The sequence below is a fragment of the Hemiscyllium ocellatum genome, chromosome 14 (genome assembly GCF_020745735.1).
Source record: "Hemiscyllium ocellatum isolate sHemOce1 chromosome 14, sHemOce1.pat.X.cur, whole genome shotgun sequence".
Classification (NCBI taxonomy): domain Eukaryota; kingdom Metazoa; phylum Chordata; class Chondrichthyes; order Orectolobiformes; family Hemiscylliidae; genus Hemiscyllium; species Hemiscyllium ocellatum.
The window spans coordinates 37,178,688-37,202,935 of NC_083414.1; the positions used below are offsets into that span (position 1 = coordinate 37,178,688).

At 41.4% G+C, this 24,248-nt stretch overlaps 1 protein-coding gene across 1 annotated transcript in view; it reads right to left on the reverse strand.

Annotated features, from left to right (window-relative positions):
* Window positions 1-24,248, reverse strand: part of cfap20dc (CFAP20 domain containing) — a 400,449-nt gene that overhangs the window by 162,735 nt on the left and 213,466 nt on the right. The window contains exon 11 of the mRNA XM_060835856.1: window positions 6,791-7,155. Within this exon, the coding sequence (XP_060691839.1) occupies window positions 6,791-7,155 (365 nt within the window). The remainder of the gene's footprint in view (window positions 1-6,790; window positions 7,156-24,248) is intronic.

Below are 24,248 nucleotides of genomic sequence, written 5' to 3' on the forward strand. Positions count from 1 at the left end.
TCAGTTCCTGCGGATTGGAGGGTGGCTAATGTTGAAACCCTTTTTAAGAAGGTGGGAGAGAGAAAGCAGGAAATTATAGACCAGTTAGTCTGACCTCAGTGGTGGGAAAGATGCTGGAGTCTATTATAAAGGATGAAATTACGACACATCTGGATAGTAGTAACAGGATAGATCAGAATCAGCATGGATTTATGAAGGGGAAATCATGCTCGACTAATCTTCTTGAATGTTTTGAGGATGTAACTCTGAAGATGGACGTGGGAGATCCTGTAGATGTAGTGTACCTTGACTTTCAGAAAGCTTTTGATGAAGTCCCACATAGGAGGTTAGTGAGCGAAATTAGGGCGCATGGTATTGGGGGCAAAGTACTAACTTGGATTAAGTTGGTTGGCTTATAAGAAACAAAGAGTTGTGATAAACGGCTCCATTTCAGAATGGCAGGCAGTGACCAGTGGGGTACCGCAGGGATCAGTAATGGGACCGCAGCTTTTTACAATATATATTAATGATATTAATGATGATATTCGTAATAACATTAGCAAATTTGCTGATGATACTAAGCTGGGTGGCAGGGTGAAATGTGATGAGGATGTTAAGAGATTACAGGGTGACCTGGACAGGTGAGGTGAGTGGTCAGATACATGGCAGATGCAGTTTAATGTGGATATATGTATGGTTATCCACTTTGGTGGCAAGAACAGGAAGGCAGATTACTACCTAAATGGAATCAATTTAGGTAAAGGGGCAGTACAAAGAGATCTGGGTGTTCTTGTACACCAGTCAATGAAGGTAAGCATGCAGGTACAGCAGGTAGTGAAGAAGGGTAATAGCATTCTGGCCTTCATAACAAGAGGGATTGAGTATAGAAGCAAAGAGGTTCTTCTGTAGCTGTACAGGGCCCTGGTGAGACCACACCTCGAGTGCTGTGTGCAGTTCTGGTCTCCAAATTTGAGGAAAGACATTCTGGCTATTGAGGGAGTGCAGCGTAGGTTCACAAGGTCAATTCCTGGAATGGCGGGATTACCTTACGCTGAAAGACTGGAGCGACTGGGCTTGTATATCCTTGAATTTAGAAGACTGAGAGGGGGTCTGATTGAGACATATAAGATTATTAAAGGATTGGATACTCTGGAGGCAGGAAACATGTTTCAGTTTATGGGTGAGTGCCAAACCAGAGGACAAAGCTTAAAAATACGGGGTAGACCATTTAGGACAGAGATGAGGAGAAACTTCTTCACCCAGAGAGTGGTGGCTGTGTGGAATGCTCTGCTCCAGAGGGCAGTGGAGGCCCAGTCTCTGGATTCATCTAAGAAAGAGTTGGATAGACCTCTCAAGGATAGTGGAATCAAGGGTTATGGAGAGAAGGCAGGAACAGGATACTGATTAAGGATGATCAGCCATGATCATATTGAATGGTGGTGCAGGCTCGAAGGGCAGAATGACCTACTCCTGTACTATTGTCTATTGTCTTTTATCTATATTGTTTACTAGGATGTTGCTTGATTTGAAGGGTATTATCTATGAGGAGAGATTGGACAAACTTCGAGTAGTTTTTGTATAGACTACAAAACAAATGCAATAATTAAAACCAGATTCACACACAATTCCTAGGTTAGAAGGTTATATCAGTTAGGTATTAGAAATGATTATTATTAGGTATTATATTCCAACAGGTTTACTTAGCAGGAAATTTACTGGTAGAGTGGAATGCAAGTCCCAGGACATTGTGGCATAGGGTGGGTATTATCATTACTGTTCTCCCTCATGATTTTGATGAAAGATAAGTGCAACACTATGAACTGAATGTGGTTAATGGGAAAAAGGACCAGTATCAAATTGAAGGACAAAATGTGGCAATGTGATAACAATTAGCAGTAAATAAGAGTATTGGAAAAGTTTTAAAAACCAACAAAGGATGACCAAAAATATTAAAGAAGAATAAAAACTGAGGGCAGACTAGAAAATAACATGGAAGCAAAAAAAAATGAAAATGTACAGTCAGAGACTTTTTAAATACATAAAAAGGGTGTGAGGGGCCACAGTCAACACTGGCTCTTACAGAATAAGGCTGGGGATATAATAATGGGAACCAAGAAATGGCAGAGCAGTTAAAAAATACCTGGCATAGAATTCATGGTATAAAACTCTAATAGCATTCCAAAAATACTAAATAATGAAGGAGCTTCAATATAATTTTTGTACGATGGAAGTCAGAACTGCACACTGTATTGGAAGAATAGTGTCAAGCAAGGTTCAATATGAATTTATATTAACTCACTACTTTTATATTTTGTTCATCTGGAAATGAATCCCAAGATTAAACTTTATTCTCTTCAATAACTATATCAATATGATAGTTATTTTTAGTGAGGTATGTATCTGTATTGCCAACTATAAGGAGGAATTTCTTCTCTCACAGGGTAGTGAATCTTTGATAATCTTTACCATAGTGGGTTGTAGATGTTCGTCATTAAGTATGTTCAAGGCTGAATCAGACAGAGTTTCAATCATTAAGAGAATCAAAATTTATGGGGAAAATGCAGCAAAGTGGAACTGAAGATTATCAGACCAGTCACAATCTCACTGAATGATGATGCATATTCAATGACTGAATTGACTACTTCTGCTCCAACATCTTATAGTTTTCTATCTTTGCACCCACTCTTGTTTAATTTCTTAACTTGCAAAGAATAAATGCACTTCGCATTCCTCCCACCAAAATGAACAAACTCTCACACTGCCATATTGACATACATTATTAACTATCTAAGCACTTTTCAAGACTATTTAAGTCTTCCCATATTTTGGTCTCTACATTGTTAATTGTACCCCTAATTTGGTATTATTTGCATAATTTGATAATTTAAATTTATTTCTGATGCAACAACAAGAAGCAAACTTGGGGATGGGATTAGTTATCGTACAAAACATTGCTGTGAGCTCAAGTGTTAAAGTGAAGTAGAAGTTCATACTTCTTGTGGTTCTGTTCGCCGAACTGGGAATTTGTGTTGCAGCTCGGCGAACACAGCCACAACAAGCACCCGAACTACAAATCTTTTCACCAACTTCATACTTGTGTCTCAATAAACAAATTATCACATCGAGCTTGGAAGAAGACAGTGAAACTAAATAGAAACCATAAAAAGAACCAAAAATATCGTCCCATTAAATGATCAAGCTTATCACAGAAAGATCAAACAGTGCGAATCTATCAAAATTTATTTCAAGATTTTTTTTGCGTATTGTTATTTTGTAGATTCTTGCAGTTAACTTAAAGTTCCTAATGTTTGGAACTCATTAACAGCAGTGAGCCTTGCGATTTATGCAACAAATTACAAAATTATCTTGTTATTTACATTTCTAAATTACGCTTTCAAGCCCAACACTCATGTTACAAGTCAGGTTTGACACAATGTGGTTTAATGCCATTATTTGGATTATATTGGCTAAACAGCAGCAGATTCATCTGATTCTTATAAACTAAATAGTTCTCTTAATTGTATTAGTCTTTGGATGGTAGTGACACTAATAATTAATGGCATCAATAAGAATACAAAGTTAAATGAAATAGATTCAGCAACTGTAATTAAAGGTATGATGAACTAAAAATAAAAGATTTTAATTGCAAGGGTAATTAATTTTGCAGTTTCATTTGTAATATATCCACTGGTATATTTCCAATTACCCTCTTTGTATGCAGACTATTTTCATTGAAAGCAGAAGCCTCTCAACTTGCTTGGATCAATTGCTACTCACAATGAAAAGCCCCCTCTGGTCATCTGATTATTTCTTGATCCAGGTTGTCAGGGCTGCTCATGGCTGAAGTAGCACAGATGGCTGAAAGTGGTTCTCAGGTGTCATAAAATGGCTGAGGAAGATTTTTAGCTGAAACAGCAGCTTCCACAGTCTGCTGTTGAAGTTAAACTCTAAGCCTGAGTAATTGTAGTTTTCACAGAAGGAGCATATCCAAGATAACAAGCCTAAGATAACAGACAAAGGGTCTTGTGAAATGCATAAAATGGATTCTGTTGAAACTGAAGCAGGTGCAACTGCTTGTATAAAGCCAGTTTGATAATGTTCATATTTGAGAAATGTTGATAGAAGTCTTTCTATCAGGCTAGTCCAAAGTCTGGTATTCAACATAGGATAGGTGGGAAGGTTGTGACCTGAATCAGTTAACACTCTTGAGCTAATTGTAGTAAAATGTTACAGATCAAAATTGAGTTTTAAGTATACGTTAGGGGATTTAACTGCATTCCTGTGGACATTCAGTCCAAGCAGACAGAAGAAGCCACCTCTCCATTAGCAAGGGAATACAGAATAACTGTCCCAGAAGTTAAGTCTGGAATGTGGTTGAATAAGATATATTGTGATGGCCCGAGGATAATTGATAAGGGGGTCTGAGATCATGGGATGACCTAAAGCTGTCCAGAATTGATCACACAGTCACACGATTGGCCCTGTGTGTATTCAATTGACAATATACTTGGTTTGTTACAGTCTAAGGCAAGCTTAAAGCAAAGGTTTAAAAAGTGTAAACTTCCCTTTGTTCAGCGGAGAAGTTCCTGGATGGCCAGACACTTTATCTCTAACGGTATAAGACAATAAACTCTGATGCTTGAACTGAACCAGAATGTCAAGTGATTATTTTGTCATTCTGCCCCAAATCAAGAAAAATGATAACCATTTCGTAACATAACACGAACAGTTTTTTGGCAGAACATTTATGGACCCTGCACCCAAAGAAATTATGACCTTTACTATTACTTTGAGAAAACTGACTAGGGGCCAATGGATCAATAAAAATTCATAATATCAGACCTTCTTTTTTCCTTTAATCAGCTCCACAGCTTGCTTGAATGGGAAATAATATCCACAGCATATTTCGCTCTGAACTAAGCAGTGGGTCCATCATTAGGTACAAATAGCATTGAAACTTCAGAGCCTTTATGCAGTGTCAGTACTGAATCAAATATTGTTAGCATATAAAATATTATTGGAAGTTTTAAATGGTAGGAGTATAATAAGGCTGTAATTTAATCTGTATAAAAGAATGTTCACGAAGCATTCAAGCATCCATTTTATAAGCTACATATATCATAACTTCCTTGATTAATTAGGTCCATCAGCCATAATTCTATAAGAAATACAAACTGCAAAAAAATCTTATTATGATTTTTTTGTAAATCACACGACAATATTATGCAATGGTGATACCACAATTGCCTCTTGCATTCTTCAAGCAATGTCATTTGTGCACTATGCTAACCCTCATTAGCACTATTTCAATCCTATTGAGACTATAAGATACATTAGAAAATAATGGATGATAAATTCTGTGTAAAAGGCTGCAATTTAATCTCAGGATTCAGTTGGCATGCATAAACCATGAAAGTGAATATGAACCTCATGATTAAATTCCAGCCTCATTACTCAGAAAACTGCCTATGAATTCTGGACATTTTAATTTATATTACTCTTTATTCTGATATTTTGTTTTAATTCATTCAATTTACATTTTTTATTGTCTCAATCTTCATTCTTAGTTTAGTTTATTGTGTATTTAGGACTCGATTTTCTTTAATACTTGGGCTAAATTATTCTTATATTTCCCTTTATTTCACATTTTTTGAAACAAACTTCTTCCTGGTTAGAATCAGAAATTCCTGTTAAAGGGCTTATGCCTGAAATGTTGATTCTCCTGCTCCTTGGATGCTGTCTGACCTGCTGTGCTTTTCCAGCACCACACTCTTGACTCTGATCTCCATTCTGCAGTCTTCACTTTCTCTTTCTTTCTATGTAAATTTTCTGTCACTTAAAAAAAATGTCAATTGCTCTCTTTTTGTCACTAATTTTTCAATTTGGTTTGATGTAATTGAAGTTTACCTAAATGAAAATATATATGGAATAAATATGGAATGGTGTATTCTCTGAGAATTATTTAATGAAAGCTCAGAACATTTTTGTTGCATCTGGATGGAATAGGTAAAAGAAGTGACTTCTGCTGAGATTTCAAAACATTTTAGTGACTAATACAATTAAGAAAATATAAATACACTTGTGATAGTACAACATGCTTCAATCGAATGCTGTCTGTTTTCCCCAAAATTTGAAGCTGCCCATAGGAAAATGCCTTGTTTCATTTATTGATTGATTTAGTGGGTGTTCCTAACTTGGTATCCCATGATTTAGGAAAGTAAAACGTAAATTTTTAAATAAAAATACGTATTCTGAAGGTAAAAGCTACCTTTTCATGCAACATAAATGTTTGATTTGTATCTATGATTGTTAATGTCATAAATGCCATTTAGCACACTTTTTAAAATAAATGGACTAAGTCCAAATGGAGCTTTGTATTCACAATCCCATCTCAACTTCCATTTGTGTAGTTATCTCAGAGATTGCACATTATATATTCCTCTTATCAGTCAAAAAAAATTGCCATTCCGGTATATCAGTATCAATTCAATTTAAATTATTGACATACATATACTATGTTTATGGACACAATTCACCGCCTAGCTCGGCAACATACAAGACAACTCTGCTACTACCAGTTTTGTTCAAGTATTGCCAACACAATAAAACAATCCTTGTTGTTCAAATAACATGAATAAGGTGCTCAAGACTTGCTCTCACACCTTTTATCATGGCAGTCTTTGATATACTTTTTTTTGTATGCACTTATACATAACCCCACCCGTTCATTGAAACCACCCATTACTGCATATTTATAGACTAGAACTGAAGTTGCAAATAGACACAAGTTGTTGGATTTAGTCAGCCTTACCTCTTCACTGTCATAATTTTGATAGAAATCATCCTCCAGATGGGCACCTCTTTTAGCTGGATTTTCTGGTTCTCCATCATCCTTCATATCTACTGTCCACGTGAAACATTCTGATGAAGCTGTCTGCATCTTGCCACGAGGAGCTGACCTTGGTTGTGATGAAAATGTAAATATATCCTTCAATTTTAATTCATCATCTTTTTCATCATCTTCACTTAGAGATGCTGACCTGCTTTCATTTTCTTTCTTGTTCTCATTTATTTGTAAATTTGAAGTGTTTCTGGAACTTTCTGGGTAAGATATGGACTGTTGAGAGGAAATGAATTGTAAACTGCTCTCAGAATGGTCAGGAAAGTGCCATTGATCTGAAAAAATAAATAAAGTTGTTTTCAGAACTTACATAATTAGTTACTGCTTCCAAAGACACTGATGACTCTTAAAAATAATTTCAAACTTTCAAGTTAGATTAGATTACTTACAGTGTGGAAACAGGCCCTTCGGCCCAACAAGTCCACACCGACCCACCGAAGCACAACCCACCCATACCCTACATTTACCCCTTACCTAATACTACGGGCAATTTAGCATGTCCAATTCACCTGACCCGCACATCTTTGGACTATGGGAGGAAACCGGAGCACCCGGAGGAAACCCACGCAGACACGGGGAGAACGTGCAAACTCCATACAGTCAGTCGCCTGAGTCGGGAATTGAACCCGGGTCTCAGGCGCTGTGAGACAGCAGTGCTACCCACTGTGCCACTGTGCCGTTAGTAGATGTATGAATGGATGTATTGACAAGAGCTCACATTTTGAGATGTTTACAGTTAGAAGACATAAAGCACTAGTGACTAAATGCTATCTTCAATGAAAAAAGCTATTTACAGAATGAAACACCCCTTTCTCTGTTTTAGCAGAACCAAGCACACTTCACCATTCTATGTTATACTGTCCTTTCAGTAGATGATGAATTGTCCCAAAATCAGTCCAAGGTGATTCTTGGTTCCTGAGGGTTTACCTCTCATGTTTCCTTTCTCAGCCTGGTAATGTCAAACTGCAGAACATTCATTCACAACTGGAGTATTATTGGAGATCCTCCCTCTAGCAATAGCTAGGCAAAACTTACGGTTCTGTTTTAAATCCTCATAGATTTGGTCTTTTCGAACCAAGCAAGAACATCTATCACAATCTAGTACAGTGAACTATACAGATTTTCAGCTTCCAGTTACTTTCTCTCCCTTCCAGGCCTGGCTGTTGATTTAGATTATTTTCAGATTTAGATTTATATTTTATTGTCACATATACTCAAGAACAGAAATAAAGGAGCACAGCGAAAAATGTATAATGTCACCACATAAGGGGCCATCTTAAGTACCAAGGTACTTAGGTACAAAAACCTAGGTATAAAGCAATAAGAGAAATAGAGTTAAAAAGATACGCATTATTTCATACTTTAAGTAGAAAAATAAATAAGGTAATAGTTAACATCAAAGTCTTTTTTAATCTAAACTAGGAAAAACAGAAGGAAAAGTTCACCAGTCTCTGATGTGTCCTCTGCCTATCTTGTTCTCCAGGAAATCTTAGCAGGGCCTGGAAGGGCTTATGCCCAAAACGTTGATTCTCCTGCTCCTCGGATGCTGCCTGACCTGTGTGCTTTTCCAGCACCACACTCTCAACAGAGGAGATCTTAGCTGCCTGTTCTCACCGCCGCAGCCACAGCCATAGCTGCAGATACTGATGCTGCTGTTGAAGCTGCAACCTCTTCAATTACCCTGGTGCATTGGGAATATACTCTGGACCCATTTATACGCCGAGCCGAGACACCACCATGAGCCACCAAGGTGAACCCACTTGTCTGTTATATTCAATGATACTTTGGAAAACTGACCTTCATAATAGCTTTCCCTGCATCTGCCCCTTAGCAACACTAATGCCTTTTCTTCATACTCAAGCTAGAAATATTAATTAGCTAACTTTATCCAATCCTGGAATCAAGTGGCCAGTTCTCAGTATACCTTTACACACCATGGGTCTTTGGCAGTCCCATCACACAGATTGTTGTCAGGAAAACTTCAACACAACTCAGACAACCTGATTCAATTTACCCTAAATTTAAAGACATGGTCCCAAAAACACAAAATTCCCAAACGCATAATTTCATCAAATTATTATCTACTGCAATATTGTTCTGAACCACTTCTGTATCACACACATAAAATTGGCATTTTATGATTTTGCTAATGGAAAAAAATCCACTGAATTCAAAGTTAAGTTAATTTAGACCTTTCTATGCAAAAAATAATCAAATTTATAATCTCAGTAAGTACAAGGAAATTTCTGTTACACTTGACAACTATCAGTATTAATGTTCAATTAACTTAACTAACACAATTCAATACAAGCTAACTATAAAGATAAGGATGTGAATTTCATATGCTTTGAGCCAAAAGTAAAGGCGATGATTGAATCTGAGTCCCATGGAATAGAATATACTTGCTCTTTATTGTGAAATAATTTATTACTCTGTGATTTAATGCACAGGAGAGCAAAAACAAACAAATGATAGCTAGCCATTTTATGGCATAAATAAAGGACATTCAATTTATAACTGTAAAATACAAAAGTAGGGCTCTTGTGGCACATTGGTTGTGTCCCTACCACTGTGCCAGGAGGCCCAAGTTCAAATCCCACCTGTCTCAGAGATATGTGATAACATCTCCAAGCAGATTGGTTAGAAAGTATTTAAAACACACAAGTTATTGCGTGAGTCAAGAAGAATCCATATTCAAGCAAATTACTGTGGCATTCTTAATTTGGCAAACATTTTGTACCAAAAACCTACCTATGATGTCTTCTAGTTACACTCTGTATACTCAAGTAAGAGTGATTTTTTTTGACTACTTTTTAAGGTTAAATTTATGGGTTGACTATTACATGGATATTACTTTTGAGGGGCTGAAATTCATGCCCATCAAAATTCATACTGTATCATTAGCAGAAGCCCAGTTGATCCCAAAACAAATAAAGAAAAAAAAAATTATGGTAATTCTGAAAACTCAGAGCAGAGGGCAACAACTGGCAGATTGTAACACCCAGAGTGGAGCATGATGACCAGCACACTGTCTCATAAATGTTGATTTGTTGTCTGCAAAAAACTAAGGTCGACTTTTATACGAGATATATGTAAAGTTCCAGATTTTTTTGACCAAAAATAGGGGATCGACTTTTACATGAGATTGACTATTAACTTGAGTATATACGGTAGATTTTGAGGTTGTCCACTGGGTGAAAAGCGGACGGAAGAGCCCTAAATATTGTGAAGATTTCATTCCCCATGGACACTGTGGCTATTGTCACTGCACTGGGGAAATGATCATTGGTAGTTACATGCAGCAAATGTTAAGCTCATTTCATTACTTGTTAGGATCTGTTTACATCAATACACTATAATCTTTATCATTATTCCTCTGTTTCTATGTCAAAGAATTTCATCTTTTGGCAAGTAATTCTTAATTTGAAATTTTTTTCCAATTCCTATACTTCACACATGCGATTAGACAATCCTCTTTAGCCTGCCAACATCAGCTTTTATTTTCATGTGAATGAATTAAACAAAGATGTGTGTGTGATTGGCTGGGACAGAATTTATTGCTCATTTCTAACTGCTCTGGAAAAGGTGGTGATGAGCCACCTTCTAGACTACTGCAGTTCAGGTGCTGTAGGTACACCACAATGCTTGGGAGGAAGATTGAGGATTTTGACCCAGTGATATGAAAGGAATGGCAAATCATGATGAAGTCTGAATTGAAGCTGAACATGTAGGTGGTGGTGTTCCTATGAATCTGCTCCCCTTGTTCTTTGAGATATTGACACTACAGTCAAGAAAGCACAGCAACACCTCTACTTCCTCAGAAGGTTTAGGAAACTTGTCATGTCTATCAAGACATTTACAAATTTTTATAGATCATCCTATCTGAATCCATTACAGTGTCATGTGGCAACTGCTCTTCCCAAGATCAAAATAAACTTCAGAGAACACAGCTCAGTCCATCATGGGAAGGTAAGAAGTTTGAGTGGAGAAGGAACCCGAGACACTACATGTGTAGTCTCCCACTCTCCCTCCTCCTCTAACCTAAAAAAACGGACTCAGTTGGCTGAACAGGTAAGCTACTTAGTGTTCTTGTTTTGGAGACTAAGTGTAGAGTTATGGCAGCGCAGGCAGTGGAATGTTCCTCCTGCAGGATGTTTGAGGTAGGGGTGACCACCGATGCTCCTACCGACTTCACCTGCAGGAAGTGCAGCCAGCTACAGCTTCTCACAGACTGCGTTAGGGAAATGGAGCTGGAGTTGGATGAACTGAGGAATATTCGAGAGGCTGAGAGGGTGATAGATAGAAGCTACAGGGGCATAGTTACACCAGAGAACAGAGGTAGCTGGGTAACAGTTAGAGGTGGGAAGGGAAGGAAGCAGGCAGTGCAGGGATCCCCTGTGGTCGTTCCCCTCAACAATAAGTATACCGCTTTGGATACAGTTGGGGAGACGGCCTAGCAGGGGTAAGCTGCAGTGACCGGGTCTCTGGCACGAGGTCCAGCTCTGAGGCCCAGAAGGGAAAGGGGGATAGGAAGAGAGCGCTAGTTATAGGAGACTCTATAGTTAGAGGGACAGACAGGCGGTTCTGTGGACATGGGCGAGACTCTCAGATGGTTTGTTGCCTCCCGGGTGCCAGGGTCCGAGACGTCTCGGACCGTATCTTCAGAATCCTTAAGGGGGAGGATATGCAGCCAGAAGTCGTGGTGCACATTGGCACCAATGACATAGATAGGAAGAGGGCTGGGGAGGTCATTCAGGAACTCAGGGAGTTAGGCTGGAAGCTAAAAGGTAGGACGGACAGAGTTGTCATCTCTGGGTTATTGCCGGTGCCATGTGACAGTGAGGCAAGGAATAGGGAGAGAGTGCAGTTGAACACGTGGCTGCAAGGATGGTGTAGGAGGGAGGGCTTCAGGTATTTGGACAATTGGACTACATTCTGGGGAAGATGGGACCTGTACAAGCAGGACGGGTTGCACCTGAACCAGAAGGGCACCAATATCCTGGGAGGTAGGTTTGCTAGCACTCTTCGGTGGGGGGGGGAGTTTAAACTAATTTGACAGGGGAATGGGATCCGGACTTGTAGTCCAGCAAGTAGGTTAGCTGTTTTTCGGGATGTCAAAGAATGTAGGGAGACTGTGGAGAAGGTAGCACTGACAGGGAATACTTGCGGACACAGAGATGGGCTCAAGTGTGTATACTTCAACGCAAGGAGTATCAGAAATAAGGTGGGTGAACTTAAGGCGTGGATCGGTACTTGGGACTACGATGTTGTGGCCATCATGGAAACATGGATAGAAGAGGGACAGGAATGGTTGTTGGAGGTTCCTGATTACAGATGTTTCAGTAAGATTAGGGCGGGTGGTAATAAAGGAGGGGGGGGGTGGTGTTGCTAATTAGAAATGGTATAACAGCTGCAGAAAGGCAGTTCGAGGGGGATTTGCCTTTGGAGGTGGTATAGGCTGAAGTCAGAAATAGGAAAAGAGCAGTCACCTTGTTGGGTGTTTACTATAGGCCCCCCAATAGCAGCAGAGTTGTGGGGAAACAGATTGGGAAACAGATTTTGGAAAGGTGCAGAAGCCACAGGGTCATAGTCATGGGCAATTTCAACTTCCCAAATATTGATTGGAAGCTCTTTAGATCAAGTAGATTGGACGGGGCGATGTTTGTGCAGTGTGTCCAGGAAGCTTTTCTAACTCAGTATGTAGATTGTCTGACCAGAGGGGAGGCCATATTGGATTTGTTACTTGGATTGTTTAAGTGGATGAGCATCTTGGTGATGGTGACCACAATTCTGTGACTTTCACCTTGGTTATGGAGAGGGATAGGTGCATGCAACAGGGCAGGTTTTACAATTGGGGGAAGGGTAAATACGATGCTGCAAGACAGGATCTGAGGAGCATAAACTGGGAGCATAGGCTGTCAGGGAAGGGTGTCGTTGAAATGTGGAACTTTTTCAAGGAACAGGTACGACGCGTCCTTGATATGTATGTACCTGTCAGGCAGGAAAGAGATGGTCGTGTGAAGGAACCTTGGTTGACGTGGGAGGTTGAATGTCTTGTAAGGAGGAAGAAGGAGGCTTACGTAAGGTTAAGGAAACAAGGTTCAGACAGAGTGTTGGAGGGATACAGGATAACCAGGAGGGAGCTGAAGAAAGGGATTAGGAGAGCTAAGAGAGGGCATGAAAAATCTTTGGTGGGTAGGATCAAGGATAACCCCAAGGCCTTTTATGCGTATGTGAGAAACATGAGAATGATGAGAATGAGGGTAGGTCCAATCAAGGACAGTAGTGGGAGACTGTGTATTGAGTCGGGAGAGATAGGAGAGGTTTGGAATGAATACTTTTCTTCAGTATTTACAAATGAGAGGGACCGTATTGTTGAAGAGGAGAGTATGAAATGGACTGGTAAGCCAGAGGAGATACTTGTTAGGAAGGAAGATGTGTTGGGCATTTTGAAAAAGTTGAGGATAGACAAGTTCCCCAGGCCTGACGGGATATATCCTAGGATTATGTGGGAAGTAAGAGAGGAAATTGCAGAACCATTGACAATGATCTTTTCGTCTTCACTGTCAATGGGGGGGGGGGGGGGGTTGCCAGGGGACTGGAGAGTGGCGAATGTTGTGCCCCTGTTCAAAAAAGGGAATAGGGATAACTCCAGGAATTACAGGCCAGTTAGTCTTACTTCGGTGGTAGGCAAAGTAATGGAAAGGGTACTGAGGGATAGGATTTATGAGTATCTGGAAAGACATTGCTTGATTAGGGACAGCCAGCACAGATTTGTAAGGGGTAGGTCTTGCCTTACAAGTCTTATTGAATTCTTTGAGGAGGTGACCATGCATGTGGATGAGGGTAGAGCAGTGGATGTAGTGTACATGGATTTTAGTAAGGCATTTGATAAGGTTCCCCATGGTAGGCTTATGTGGAAGGTCAGGAGGCATGGGATAGTGGGAAGTTTGGCCAGTTGGATAGAGAACTGGCTAACCGGTCGAAGTCAGAGTGGTAGTAGATGGTAAATATTCAGCCTGGAGCCCAGTTACAAGTGGAGTTCCACAGAGATCAGTTCTGGGTCCTCTGCTGTTTGTAATTTTTATTAATGACTTGGAAGAGGGAGTCGAAGTCGAAGGGTGGGTCAGTAAATTTGCAGACGATACGAAGATTGGTGGAGTTGTGGATAGTGAGGAGGGCTGTTGTCGGCTGCAAAGGGACTTAGATATGATACAGAGCTGGGCTGAGGAGTGGCAGATGGAGTTCAACCCTGTCAAGTGTGAGGTTGTCCATTTTGGAAGGACAAATAAGAATGCGGAATACAGGGTTAACGGTAGGGTTCTTCGTAAGGTGGAGGAGCAGAGGGATCTTGGGGTCTATGTTCATAGATCTTTGAAAGTTGCCACTCTGGTGGATAGAGCTTGTAAGAAGGCCTATGGTGTATGAGCGTTCATTAGCAGAGGGATTGAATTCAAGAGTCATGAGGTGATGTTGCAGCTGTACAGGACCTTGGTAAGGCCACATTTGGAGTACTGTGTGCAGTTCTGGTCGCCTTATTTTAAGAAAGATGTGGAAGCTTTGGAGAGTGTGCAGAGGGGATTTACCGGGATGTTGCCTGGAATGGAGAATAGGTCGTACAAGGATAGGTTGAGAATGCTAGACCTTTTCTCATTGGAAAGGCGAAGGATGAGGGGTGACTTGATAGAGGTTTATAAGATGATCAGGGGAATAGATAGAGTAGACAGTCAGAGACTTTTTCCCCAGGTACAACAGAGTGTTACAAGGGGACATAAATTTAAGGTGAAGGGTGGAAGGTATAGGGGGGATGTCAGGGGTAGGTTCTTTACCCAGAGAGTGGTGGGGGCATGAATTGCGCTGCCTGTGGGAGTGGCAGAGGCAGAATCATTGGTGACCTTTAAGCGGCAATTGGATAGGTACATGGATAGGTGCTTAAGCTAGGACAAATGTTTGGCACAACATCGTGGGCCGAAGGGCCTGTTCTGTGCTGTATTGCTCTATGTTCTATGTTCTAGCTGACAAAAAACAGTGTATTCAGGAACAACGGGTACCCGATAAGACTCTAGTCACCCCGCCATACATCAAAACATCTCAGAGATGAGCTCAGACTACTTTGGCCCCTAGACATCATGGTAACCCATAATCCTATCACCACACTGAAACAGCTCCTGATAAATTTAAAGGACCCTCTACCAATAAGCAGCAGAATGAATGTCATATACAAAATACCTCAGCAATTTCCCACATTGCTGGGCAGAAGCCAGTCTTGTAACAGTACCGGAGCTGTTTTACTGGGGGTATGGCTAGTTTTGGTGTACAAGTATTTAGTACTGCTTCAGTATGATGGATGCACCACTATTGAGAATGGGAATATTTATGCAGTCTCCTCCTGGAGCGACTTGTGTAATTAACCACCACTACTCGTGATAGGAAGATGCAGGACTGCTGACAGTAAACTCAGGCATACTTCCTTTTTTTCCTTGTCTCATGAAAGATATATTTGCCATGGGTAATTTCTGGTGTGGAGAGATCTACGATCAGAGAACACCAACTTAGGAAAGGACTGAGATGAAGAAACATTTTCACTCAGAGGATGATGAATCTTTGGAATTCTCTATGCAAGAGGGCTACGAAGGACTAATGTTAAATTTTCAAGGCTGAGACTGATAAGATTTTTGTATATTGAAACAACCAAGGGATACGGGGAAGTTTAAGAAAATGGTAGTGACAAAGAAAATCTGACAAAATGTCTCTTAAAGGCAGAACAGGCTCAAAGGCCTGAATCCAGACCGCAAGAAGTCTCATGGTATCAGCTTATCATGGGTAAAGGAACCTGCTGCTGACTACCATGAAATGCACACCTCCTCACTTCCTGACTGAGTGAATCAGCATTCCTCCATCTTGAACAGTACTTGGATGAAGTACTAAGGGTGGAAGGTGTGCAGAATGTATTGTTGGTGGAGGACTTCCCAGATGACATAACTACTAGATTAGACTGCTGCAAGTGGTAATGGAAACAACAAAAGGGAAAAAAAGATACTTGACCTCATCCTCACCATTCGGGCTGCTGCAGATGTGTCTGTTCATGACATTATCAGCTAGAATGATAACCGCACAGTGACCATGCTAAATGAGACAGACTTCAGACAGATCTATGAGTCATCAACAGCTAGAGAATAGTAATCTAACAAAAATCCACAACCTGATAGTCTGGCATATCCCTCACTCAACCATTACCATCAAGCCAGGGGATCAACCCTGGTTCAATGAAAAGTGCAGAATGGTCTGCCAGGAGTAGCAACTTGTGAAGCTACAAACCAGGATATTTGCATGCCTAACAGCTTGAGAAGCAAGTGATCATCACAGCCACATGATTTCACAAACAACTGATCAGATCTAAGTTCTACGGTTGTTGAGCTGATACCATGAGGGTTCTTGCGGTCTGGATTCAGGCCTTTGAACCTGTTCTGCCATTCAGTGTGATTTTGCTCGATTTTCTTAATCAATACCACTTTATTAAACTTCCCCATATCCCTTAGTTGTTTCAATAAACAAAAATCTATCACTTTCAGTCTTGAAAATATTCAATATTTAGTCCTCCATAGCCCTCTTGCATAGAGAATTCCAAAGATTCATCATCCAGTCAAAAATGGTGGTGGTGGACAAGTAAACAATTCGCCAGAGAATGAGGCTGTACAAACAATGGGGGAGCCCAGCACATCAGTGCAAAAGTCAAGGCTGAAGCTCAGGTTGCCTCCTGAGATCCACAGCAACACAGGTTCCAGTCTTCAGCCAATTTGATTCACTCCATCTGATATCAAGAAATGGCTGGAGATACTGGATATTGCAAAGGCTATGGGCCCTGACAATATTCCGGCGATACTATTGAAGATGTGTCTCCACAACTAGTCACGGCCCCTAGCCAAGCTCTTCCAGTACAGCAACAACACTGGCATCTAACCGGCAATGTAGGAAGTTCTCCAGGTATGAACAAGACAGATTCAACATGGCTAATTCATGGCCTTCAATCTACTGTAATCAGCAATATAAGACATAAGACCATAAGACCATAAGACATAGGAGTGGAAGTAAGGCCATTCGGCCCATCAAGTCCACTCTGCCATTCAATCATGGCTGATGGGCATTTCAACTCCACTTACCCGCATTCTCCCCATAGCCCTTAATTCCTTGTGACATCAAGAATCTATCAATCTCTGCCTTGAAGACATTTAGCGTCCTGGCCTCCACTGCACTCTGCGGCAATGAATTCCACAGGCCCACCAGTCTCTGGCCGAAGAAATGTCTCCGCATTTCGGTTCTGAATTTACCCCCTCTAATTCTCAGGCTGTGTCCACGGGTCCTAGTCTCCTCGCCTAACGGAAATAATTTCCTAGCGTCCACCCTTTCCAAGCCATGTATTATCTTGTAAGTTTCAATTAGATCTCCCCTTAATCTTCCAAACTCCAATGAATACAATCCCAAGATCCTCAGCCGTTCCTCGTATGTTAGACCAAACATTCCAGGGATCATCCGTGTGAATCTCCGCTGGACACGTTCCAGTGCCAGTATGTCCTTCCTGATGTGTGAGGACCAAAACTGGGCACAGTACTCCAAATGGGGCCTAACTAGAGCTTTATAAAGTCTCAGTAGCACAACGGTGCTTTTATATTCCAACCCTCTTGAGATAAATGACAACATTGCATTCGCTTTCTTAATCACGGACTCAATCTGCATGTTTACCTATAGAGAATCGTCGACTAGCACTCCCAGATCTGTTTGTACTTTGGCTTTACGAATTTTCTCACCATTTAGAAAGTAGTCCATGCTTGTATTCTTTTTTCCAAAGTGCAAGACCTCGCATTTGCTCACATTGAATTCCATCAGCCATTTCCTGGACCACTCTCCCAAACTCTAGATCCTTCTGCAGCCTCCCCACTTCCTCAGTACTACCTGCCTGTCCACCTAACTTTGTATCATTGGCAAACTTCGCTAGAACGTCCCCAGTCCCTTCATCCAGATCATTAATATATAACATGAACAGCTGCGGCCCAAACACTGAACCCTGCGGGACACCGCTTGTCACCGGCTGCCATTCCGAAAAAGAACCTTTTATCCCAACTCTCTGCCTCCTGTCAGACAGCCAATCCTCAATCCATACCAGTAGCTCACCTCGAACACCATGGGCCCTCACCTTGCTCAGCAGCCTCCCATGTGGCATCTTATCAAAGGCCTTTTGGAAGTCTAGATAGACCACATTCACTGGGTTTCCCTGGTCTAACCTACTTGTCCCCTCTTCAAAGAATTCCAACAGGTTTGTCAGGTATAACCTCCCCTTACTAAATCCATGTTGACTTGTTCTAATCTGACTCTGCTCTTCCAAGAATTTAGTAACCTCATCCTTAATGATGGATTCTAGAATTTTACCAACAACCGAGGTTAGGCTAATTGGCCTATAATTTTACATCTTTTGTCTAGATCCTTTCTTGAACAAGGGGGTTACAACAGCGATCTTCCAATCATCCGGGACTTTCCCTGACTCCAGTGACTTATGAAAGATCTCAACCAACGCCTCCGCTATTTCCTCAGCCACCTCCCTCAAAACTCTAGGATGTATCCCATTTGGGGCATGAGATTTATCAATTTTAAGACCTTTTAGCTTTTCTAACACTTTCTCTTTTGTAATGGCAACCATACTCAACTCAGCCCCCTGACTCCCTTTAATTGTTGGGATATTACTCATGTTTTCCACTGTGAAGACTGACGCAAAGTAATTGATAAGTTCTCCTGCTATTTCCTTATCTCCCATCACTAGGCTTCCAGCATCAGTTTGAAGTGGCCCAATATCTACTTTTGCCTGTTGTTTGTTCCTTATGTATTGAAAGAAGCTTTTACTATCATTTCTAATATTACTGGCTAGCCTACCTTCATATTTGATCCTCTCCTTCCTTATTTCTCTCTTTGTTATCCTCTGTTTGTTTTTGTAGTCTTCCGAATCTTCTGATTTCCCACTGCTCTTGGCCACTTTATAGGATTTCTCTTTTTCTTTAATATATTTCCTGACTTCCTTTGTCAGCCATGGTTGTCTAATCCCTCCCCGGATAATCTTTCTTTTCTTGGGGATGAACCTCTGTACAATGTCCTCAATTATACCCAAAAAATCCTGCTATTTTTGCTCTACTGTCTTCCCCGCTAGGCTCTGCTTCCAGTCTATTTTCGTCAGTTCCTCTCTCATGCCCTCAAAATTACCTTTATTTAACTGTAACACCATTACACCAGATTTTGCCTTCTCTCTTTCAAACTGCAGACTGAACTCTACCATATTATGATTGCTGTTTCCTAAGTGTTCCCTGACTTTAAGATTTTTTATAAAGTCTGGTTCATTACATAGCACTAGGTCCAGAATAGCCTGCTCCCTTGTGGGCTCCATGACAAGCTGTTCCAAAAAGCCATCCTGTAAGCATTCCATGAATTCCCTTTCTTTGGATCCACTGGCAACATTATTTACCCAGTCCACCTGCATATTGAAGTCTCCCATGATCACTGTGACCTTGCCTTTCTGACATACTTTCTCTATTTCCCGGTACATGTTGCACCCCTGGTCCTGACCACTGTACATAACTCCCATTATGGTTTTTTTGCCTTTGTGGTTCCTCAATTCCATCCACACAGACTCCACATCATCCGATGCTATGTCATTCAGTGCCATAGATTTAATTTTGTTCTTAACTAACAAGGCAATCCCACCCCCTCTGCCCACCTCCCTGTCTTTTCTATAAGTTGAAAATCCTTGAATGTTTAACTGCCAGTCCTGACCCCCCTGTAACCACGTCTCTGTGATGCCTACCACATCATAATCATTCACGATGATCTGTGCCATTAGTTCACCTGCTTTGTTATGAATGCTACGAGCATTCAGGTAAAATGCCTTAATGCTAACTTTTTTATCATTAGAGATATTGGAGGTCATAAGATGTTCTAAGTTATCCTTCCTTTTTGCTGCATTCCCAGTCTGCCTCGAGTTTAAATCTGCCTGCACATATGCTATCCTGTTGCTTATCTTTCCATTTAACTCCATACTCCCTGTTGCTCTCACTTTCCCTTCCCCCCAACTCAGAAGTTTAAAGTCCTACTGACCACCCTCTTTGCTAGAACATTGGTAGCTGATCGGTTCAGGTTGAGACCGTCCCAACGGTACAGATCCCCCGGTTCCAAACTGATGCCAATGCCCCATGAAGTGGAATCCCTCTTTCCTACACCAATCTCTTAGCCATGTGTTTACTTCCCTAATTTTCTTATCCCTAGGCCGAGTGGCACGTGGCTCGGGCAGTAATCCGGAGATTATGAACCTTGAGGACCTGTACTTCAATTTCCTGCCTAGTGCTTGATAATCCCCAAACAGGTCCTCCACCCTAGCTTTGCCTATGTTGTTAGTCCCAACGTGGACCACAACAACTGGATCCTCCCCCTCCCGCTCCAATGTCCTTTCAAGTCAGTCGGAGATGTCCCGCACCCTGGTACCGGGCAGGCAACACACCATGCGAGACTCCCGATCCAGCTTGCAAAGGTTACTATCTGTCCCCCTAATTATAGAATCCCCTATAACAACTACTTGTCTTTTTGCTCCCCCCACTTGAATGGCCGTCTGCACCATGGTGCCGTGGTCAGCTGGCTCACCCTGTCCAGAGCCCTTTTCCTCATCCGTACAGGGAGCAAGAATCTCATACCTTGGACAAGGTCAAGGGCTGAGGCTCCTGCACTCCTGAACTCAGATTCCCCCTACCTGCCTCACTTACAGTCACATTCTGATGTCCCTGATCACTGACTGAATGTGAATTACTTAATCTCCCAGGTGTGACTGCCTCCTGAAACAAAGCGTCCAGGTAACTCTCCCCCTCCCAGATGTGCCGCAGTGTTTGAAGCTCAGATTCCAGATCATCAACTCTGATCCGGAGTTCTTCCAGCAACCAACACTTGCTGCAGATATGATCACTGCCATTCACAATGGGATCAGCCAGCTCCCACATCATACGGCTACAGCACATCACCTGCCCAGCCATCTCTGCTTAGTTAATTACTTTTTTACTTTATACAGGTTTGAGTTAAAATACTTTCTGATACCTCTCTGCTATAGTCCTTTTCTAAAAACCAATTAATAGATAAACAAAAAAAGTAAATTTTTAACCAGTCACTGATAAAGAAATAGAAAATCCTTATCTTAAAAAACCAGAGTACTTATTAAGGAGGTTAGAGGAGGAGAGCGGGTGGGAGACACTACAGTTGTAGAGTCTTGGGTTTCGCCGTCTTCCTGATTTATATACTCAGTGCTTTCCTTCCCGGCTGTCCCTCTGGTTGTCATCACTTCCCCTGCTGCTCCCGCTCTTTCTGTGAACAATAAAAAAAACCGCTGTCCGCTACCAGTAAGTAATTTTAAAACAAACTGTCTTACCTTAGCTGTAGTTTTCTGGGTTCGATTAAACTCAGCTGTTGCTCGCACTCAAAATCCATATAATGCTGGAAGGTGTCACCAACAGTGCCATCTAGCCAACACCCGCCCAGCAATAGCTTGCTTACTGATGCCCAGTTTGGGTTCTGCTGTGGGCACTCAAGTCCTGACCTGATTGTAACCTCAGTTCAAACACTGACAAAGAGGTGAATTCCAGGGGTAAGGTGAAAGTAATTGCACTCGACATGAAGACAGTAATCAACTGAATATGGCATCATGGACCCCTAGCAAATCTGGAATTAATGAGAATCAGGAGGAAAACTCTCTACTGGTTGGATTCATACCTCACACAAAGGAAGATAGTTGTTGTAGGGAGACAGTCAGCTTAGTTCCACGACATCTCTGCAGGAGTTCCTCAGTGCAGTGTCCTCAACCCGCACATGTTCAGTTGCTTCATCAGTGTTTCCTTCCACCATAAGGTCAGAAGTGGGGATCTTTGCTGATGCTAGCACTACGTTCAACACTATTTGTGACTCCTTATATATAAGACAGTCCATGTTCAAATGCAGCAAGACCTCGACAATATCCAGGTTTGGACTGAGAAGTGGTAAGTGACAATCATGTCACACAAGTGCCAGGCAGTCTTAAACCCAACAAGAAAGATCTAACCGCTGCCCATGACATTCAATAGTGCTACCATCACTGAATCCCATGCCACCAACATCCTGTGATTTCTGTAGGCAAGAAGTGAACTGGGCTGGCCATATAAGTACAATGGCTACAAAAGCAGATTAGATGCTAGGAGTCCTGCAGTGGGTAAGTCACTTTGTGATTCTCCAAAGCCTGTTCACCACCTATGAGTCACAAGTCACGAGTGCGATGGACTATTCCCCGCTTTCCTGGAGGAATGCAACTTCAACAACACTTAACGCTTGAGAACACAGCAGTCAGACAGCATCCATGAAGGGAAAGCAACCTAATGTTTTGAGTCCAGGTGGCGCAAAATGTTAGCTTGCTTTCTCTCCATGGATGCTGCCTGACCTGTGATTTCCAGTAATTTTTCGTTTGCTGTTCAGTTTCTAGGATCTGCAGTAATTTTCTCCTTCAACAACACTCAATAAAGAGTGGGCGGCACAGTGACACAGTGGTTAGCACTGCTGCCTCACAGCGCCTGAGACCCGGGTTCAATTCCCGACTCAGGCGACTGACTGTGTGGAGTTTGCACGTTCTCCCCGTGTCTGCGTGGGTTTCCTCTGGGTGCTCCGGTTTCCTCCCACAGTCACAAAATGTGCGGGTCAGGTGAATTAGCCATGCTAAATTGCCCGTAGTGTTAGGTAAGGGGTAAATGTAGGGGTATGGGTGGGTTGCGCTTTGGCGGGTCGGTGTGGACTTGTTGGGCCGAAGGGCCTGTTTCCACACTGTAAGTAATCTAATCTAATTGACACAATCCATGACACAGTGGCCCACTTGACTGGCATCCATAAATTTTTATTCCCTCCACCAACGGCGATCAGTAGCAGGGTGCACCATTTATAAGATGCACTGCAGAAACTTACCAAGGCTCCTTAGATAATACCTTACAAACCCACAACCACTTCCAGCTAGAAGGTCAAAGGCAGAATATACATAGGAACACTTCCACCTGCAAATTTCCTTCTAAGCCATTCATCCTCTAGACTTGGAAATATATCACTGTTGCTTCATTGTCACTGGGTTAAAATCCTGGAATTTCTTTCCTAGCAGTATTGTGGGTCTATCTTCAGCACTTGGACTGCACCAATTCAAGAAAGCAGCTCAACAAAATCTTTTCAAAGGCATCTAGGGATGGGCAATAAGTGCAGCTCCAGCCAGAAACACCCAAGAATGAATTAATGTATTTTAAAAATTGACAACTAGGACAGATATTTAAACAAGCACCCACCTGCAAATAATACTCAAAAGGAATTTACCTAAAATGATTTGACATTGTGTTGGAGTGTTATGAGATTGCTGCGTATAATTTTTCTCTCAATGAATTGCAATTGTTTGCTATAATTCATTTAGCAGGATGGAAACTCAAGTAATTCAGCAAAGATTTAAAGTAATTTAACACAGTCAACTGTAGATGATGGGGAGGTAATGGAGCAAGAGGAGCAGCAGCACTAGCAAGAAAACATCTTGCAGTAGATGCAAAGGATAATGCATAGTAAGTGTATTACTCATATCTGTCCCTATCTTCAACAAAGGGTCTTACAGTTCAAAGATTTATTTCTTTGCAATTATAATGTTGTCTCAGGTTTTCCAGGCAGACTGTTGCAAACTCTTAGAGCCTCTGATGGAAGAATCTGCAACCCTGTCTGCCAGCTGATTAGTCTCTGCCTGCAGTGAGACTAACCTCTGTCCTTAACATTCATTCCTTTGGCTCTTTTTAAGCTGAAGTGGATGATATAGCCCACTTAAGTCAATTAGCTATGTCTGCATCAAACAGTCACTTATCATAAAGGTAAATGTCTACAACAAATAGCCCATGGAGATAATAAGGCAACCTGAATGAACAGGAGTTTCTAAATTCCATGAAAAGCAGGAACAATTGATTGCACATGGACATATAGGACAGCGTGACATCTCTCAACAGAAGAGGTGTCATTCCCTTAGGATTCCTGAGATAAAAAGTCACCAAAGAATTTTATGAATAATAAACATTGGCCTAGATATCAGGAAAACTTTTCCATTCATCATCAAATGAACTTGATTGAGTTTTATTGAGGACGTAACTAAAAAGATTGATGAGGATAGAGTGATAGATGTTATTTATATGGACTTGAGTAAAGCCTTTGGTAAGGTTCTGCATGGTAGACTAATAAGTAAAGTTAGATCACATGGGATACAAGGTGAGCTTGCCAATTGGATACAAAATTAGCTTAACAGGAGGAGGGAGAGGGTGGT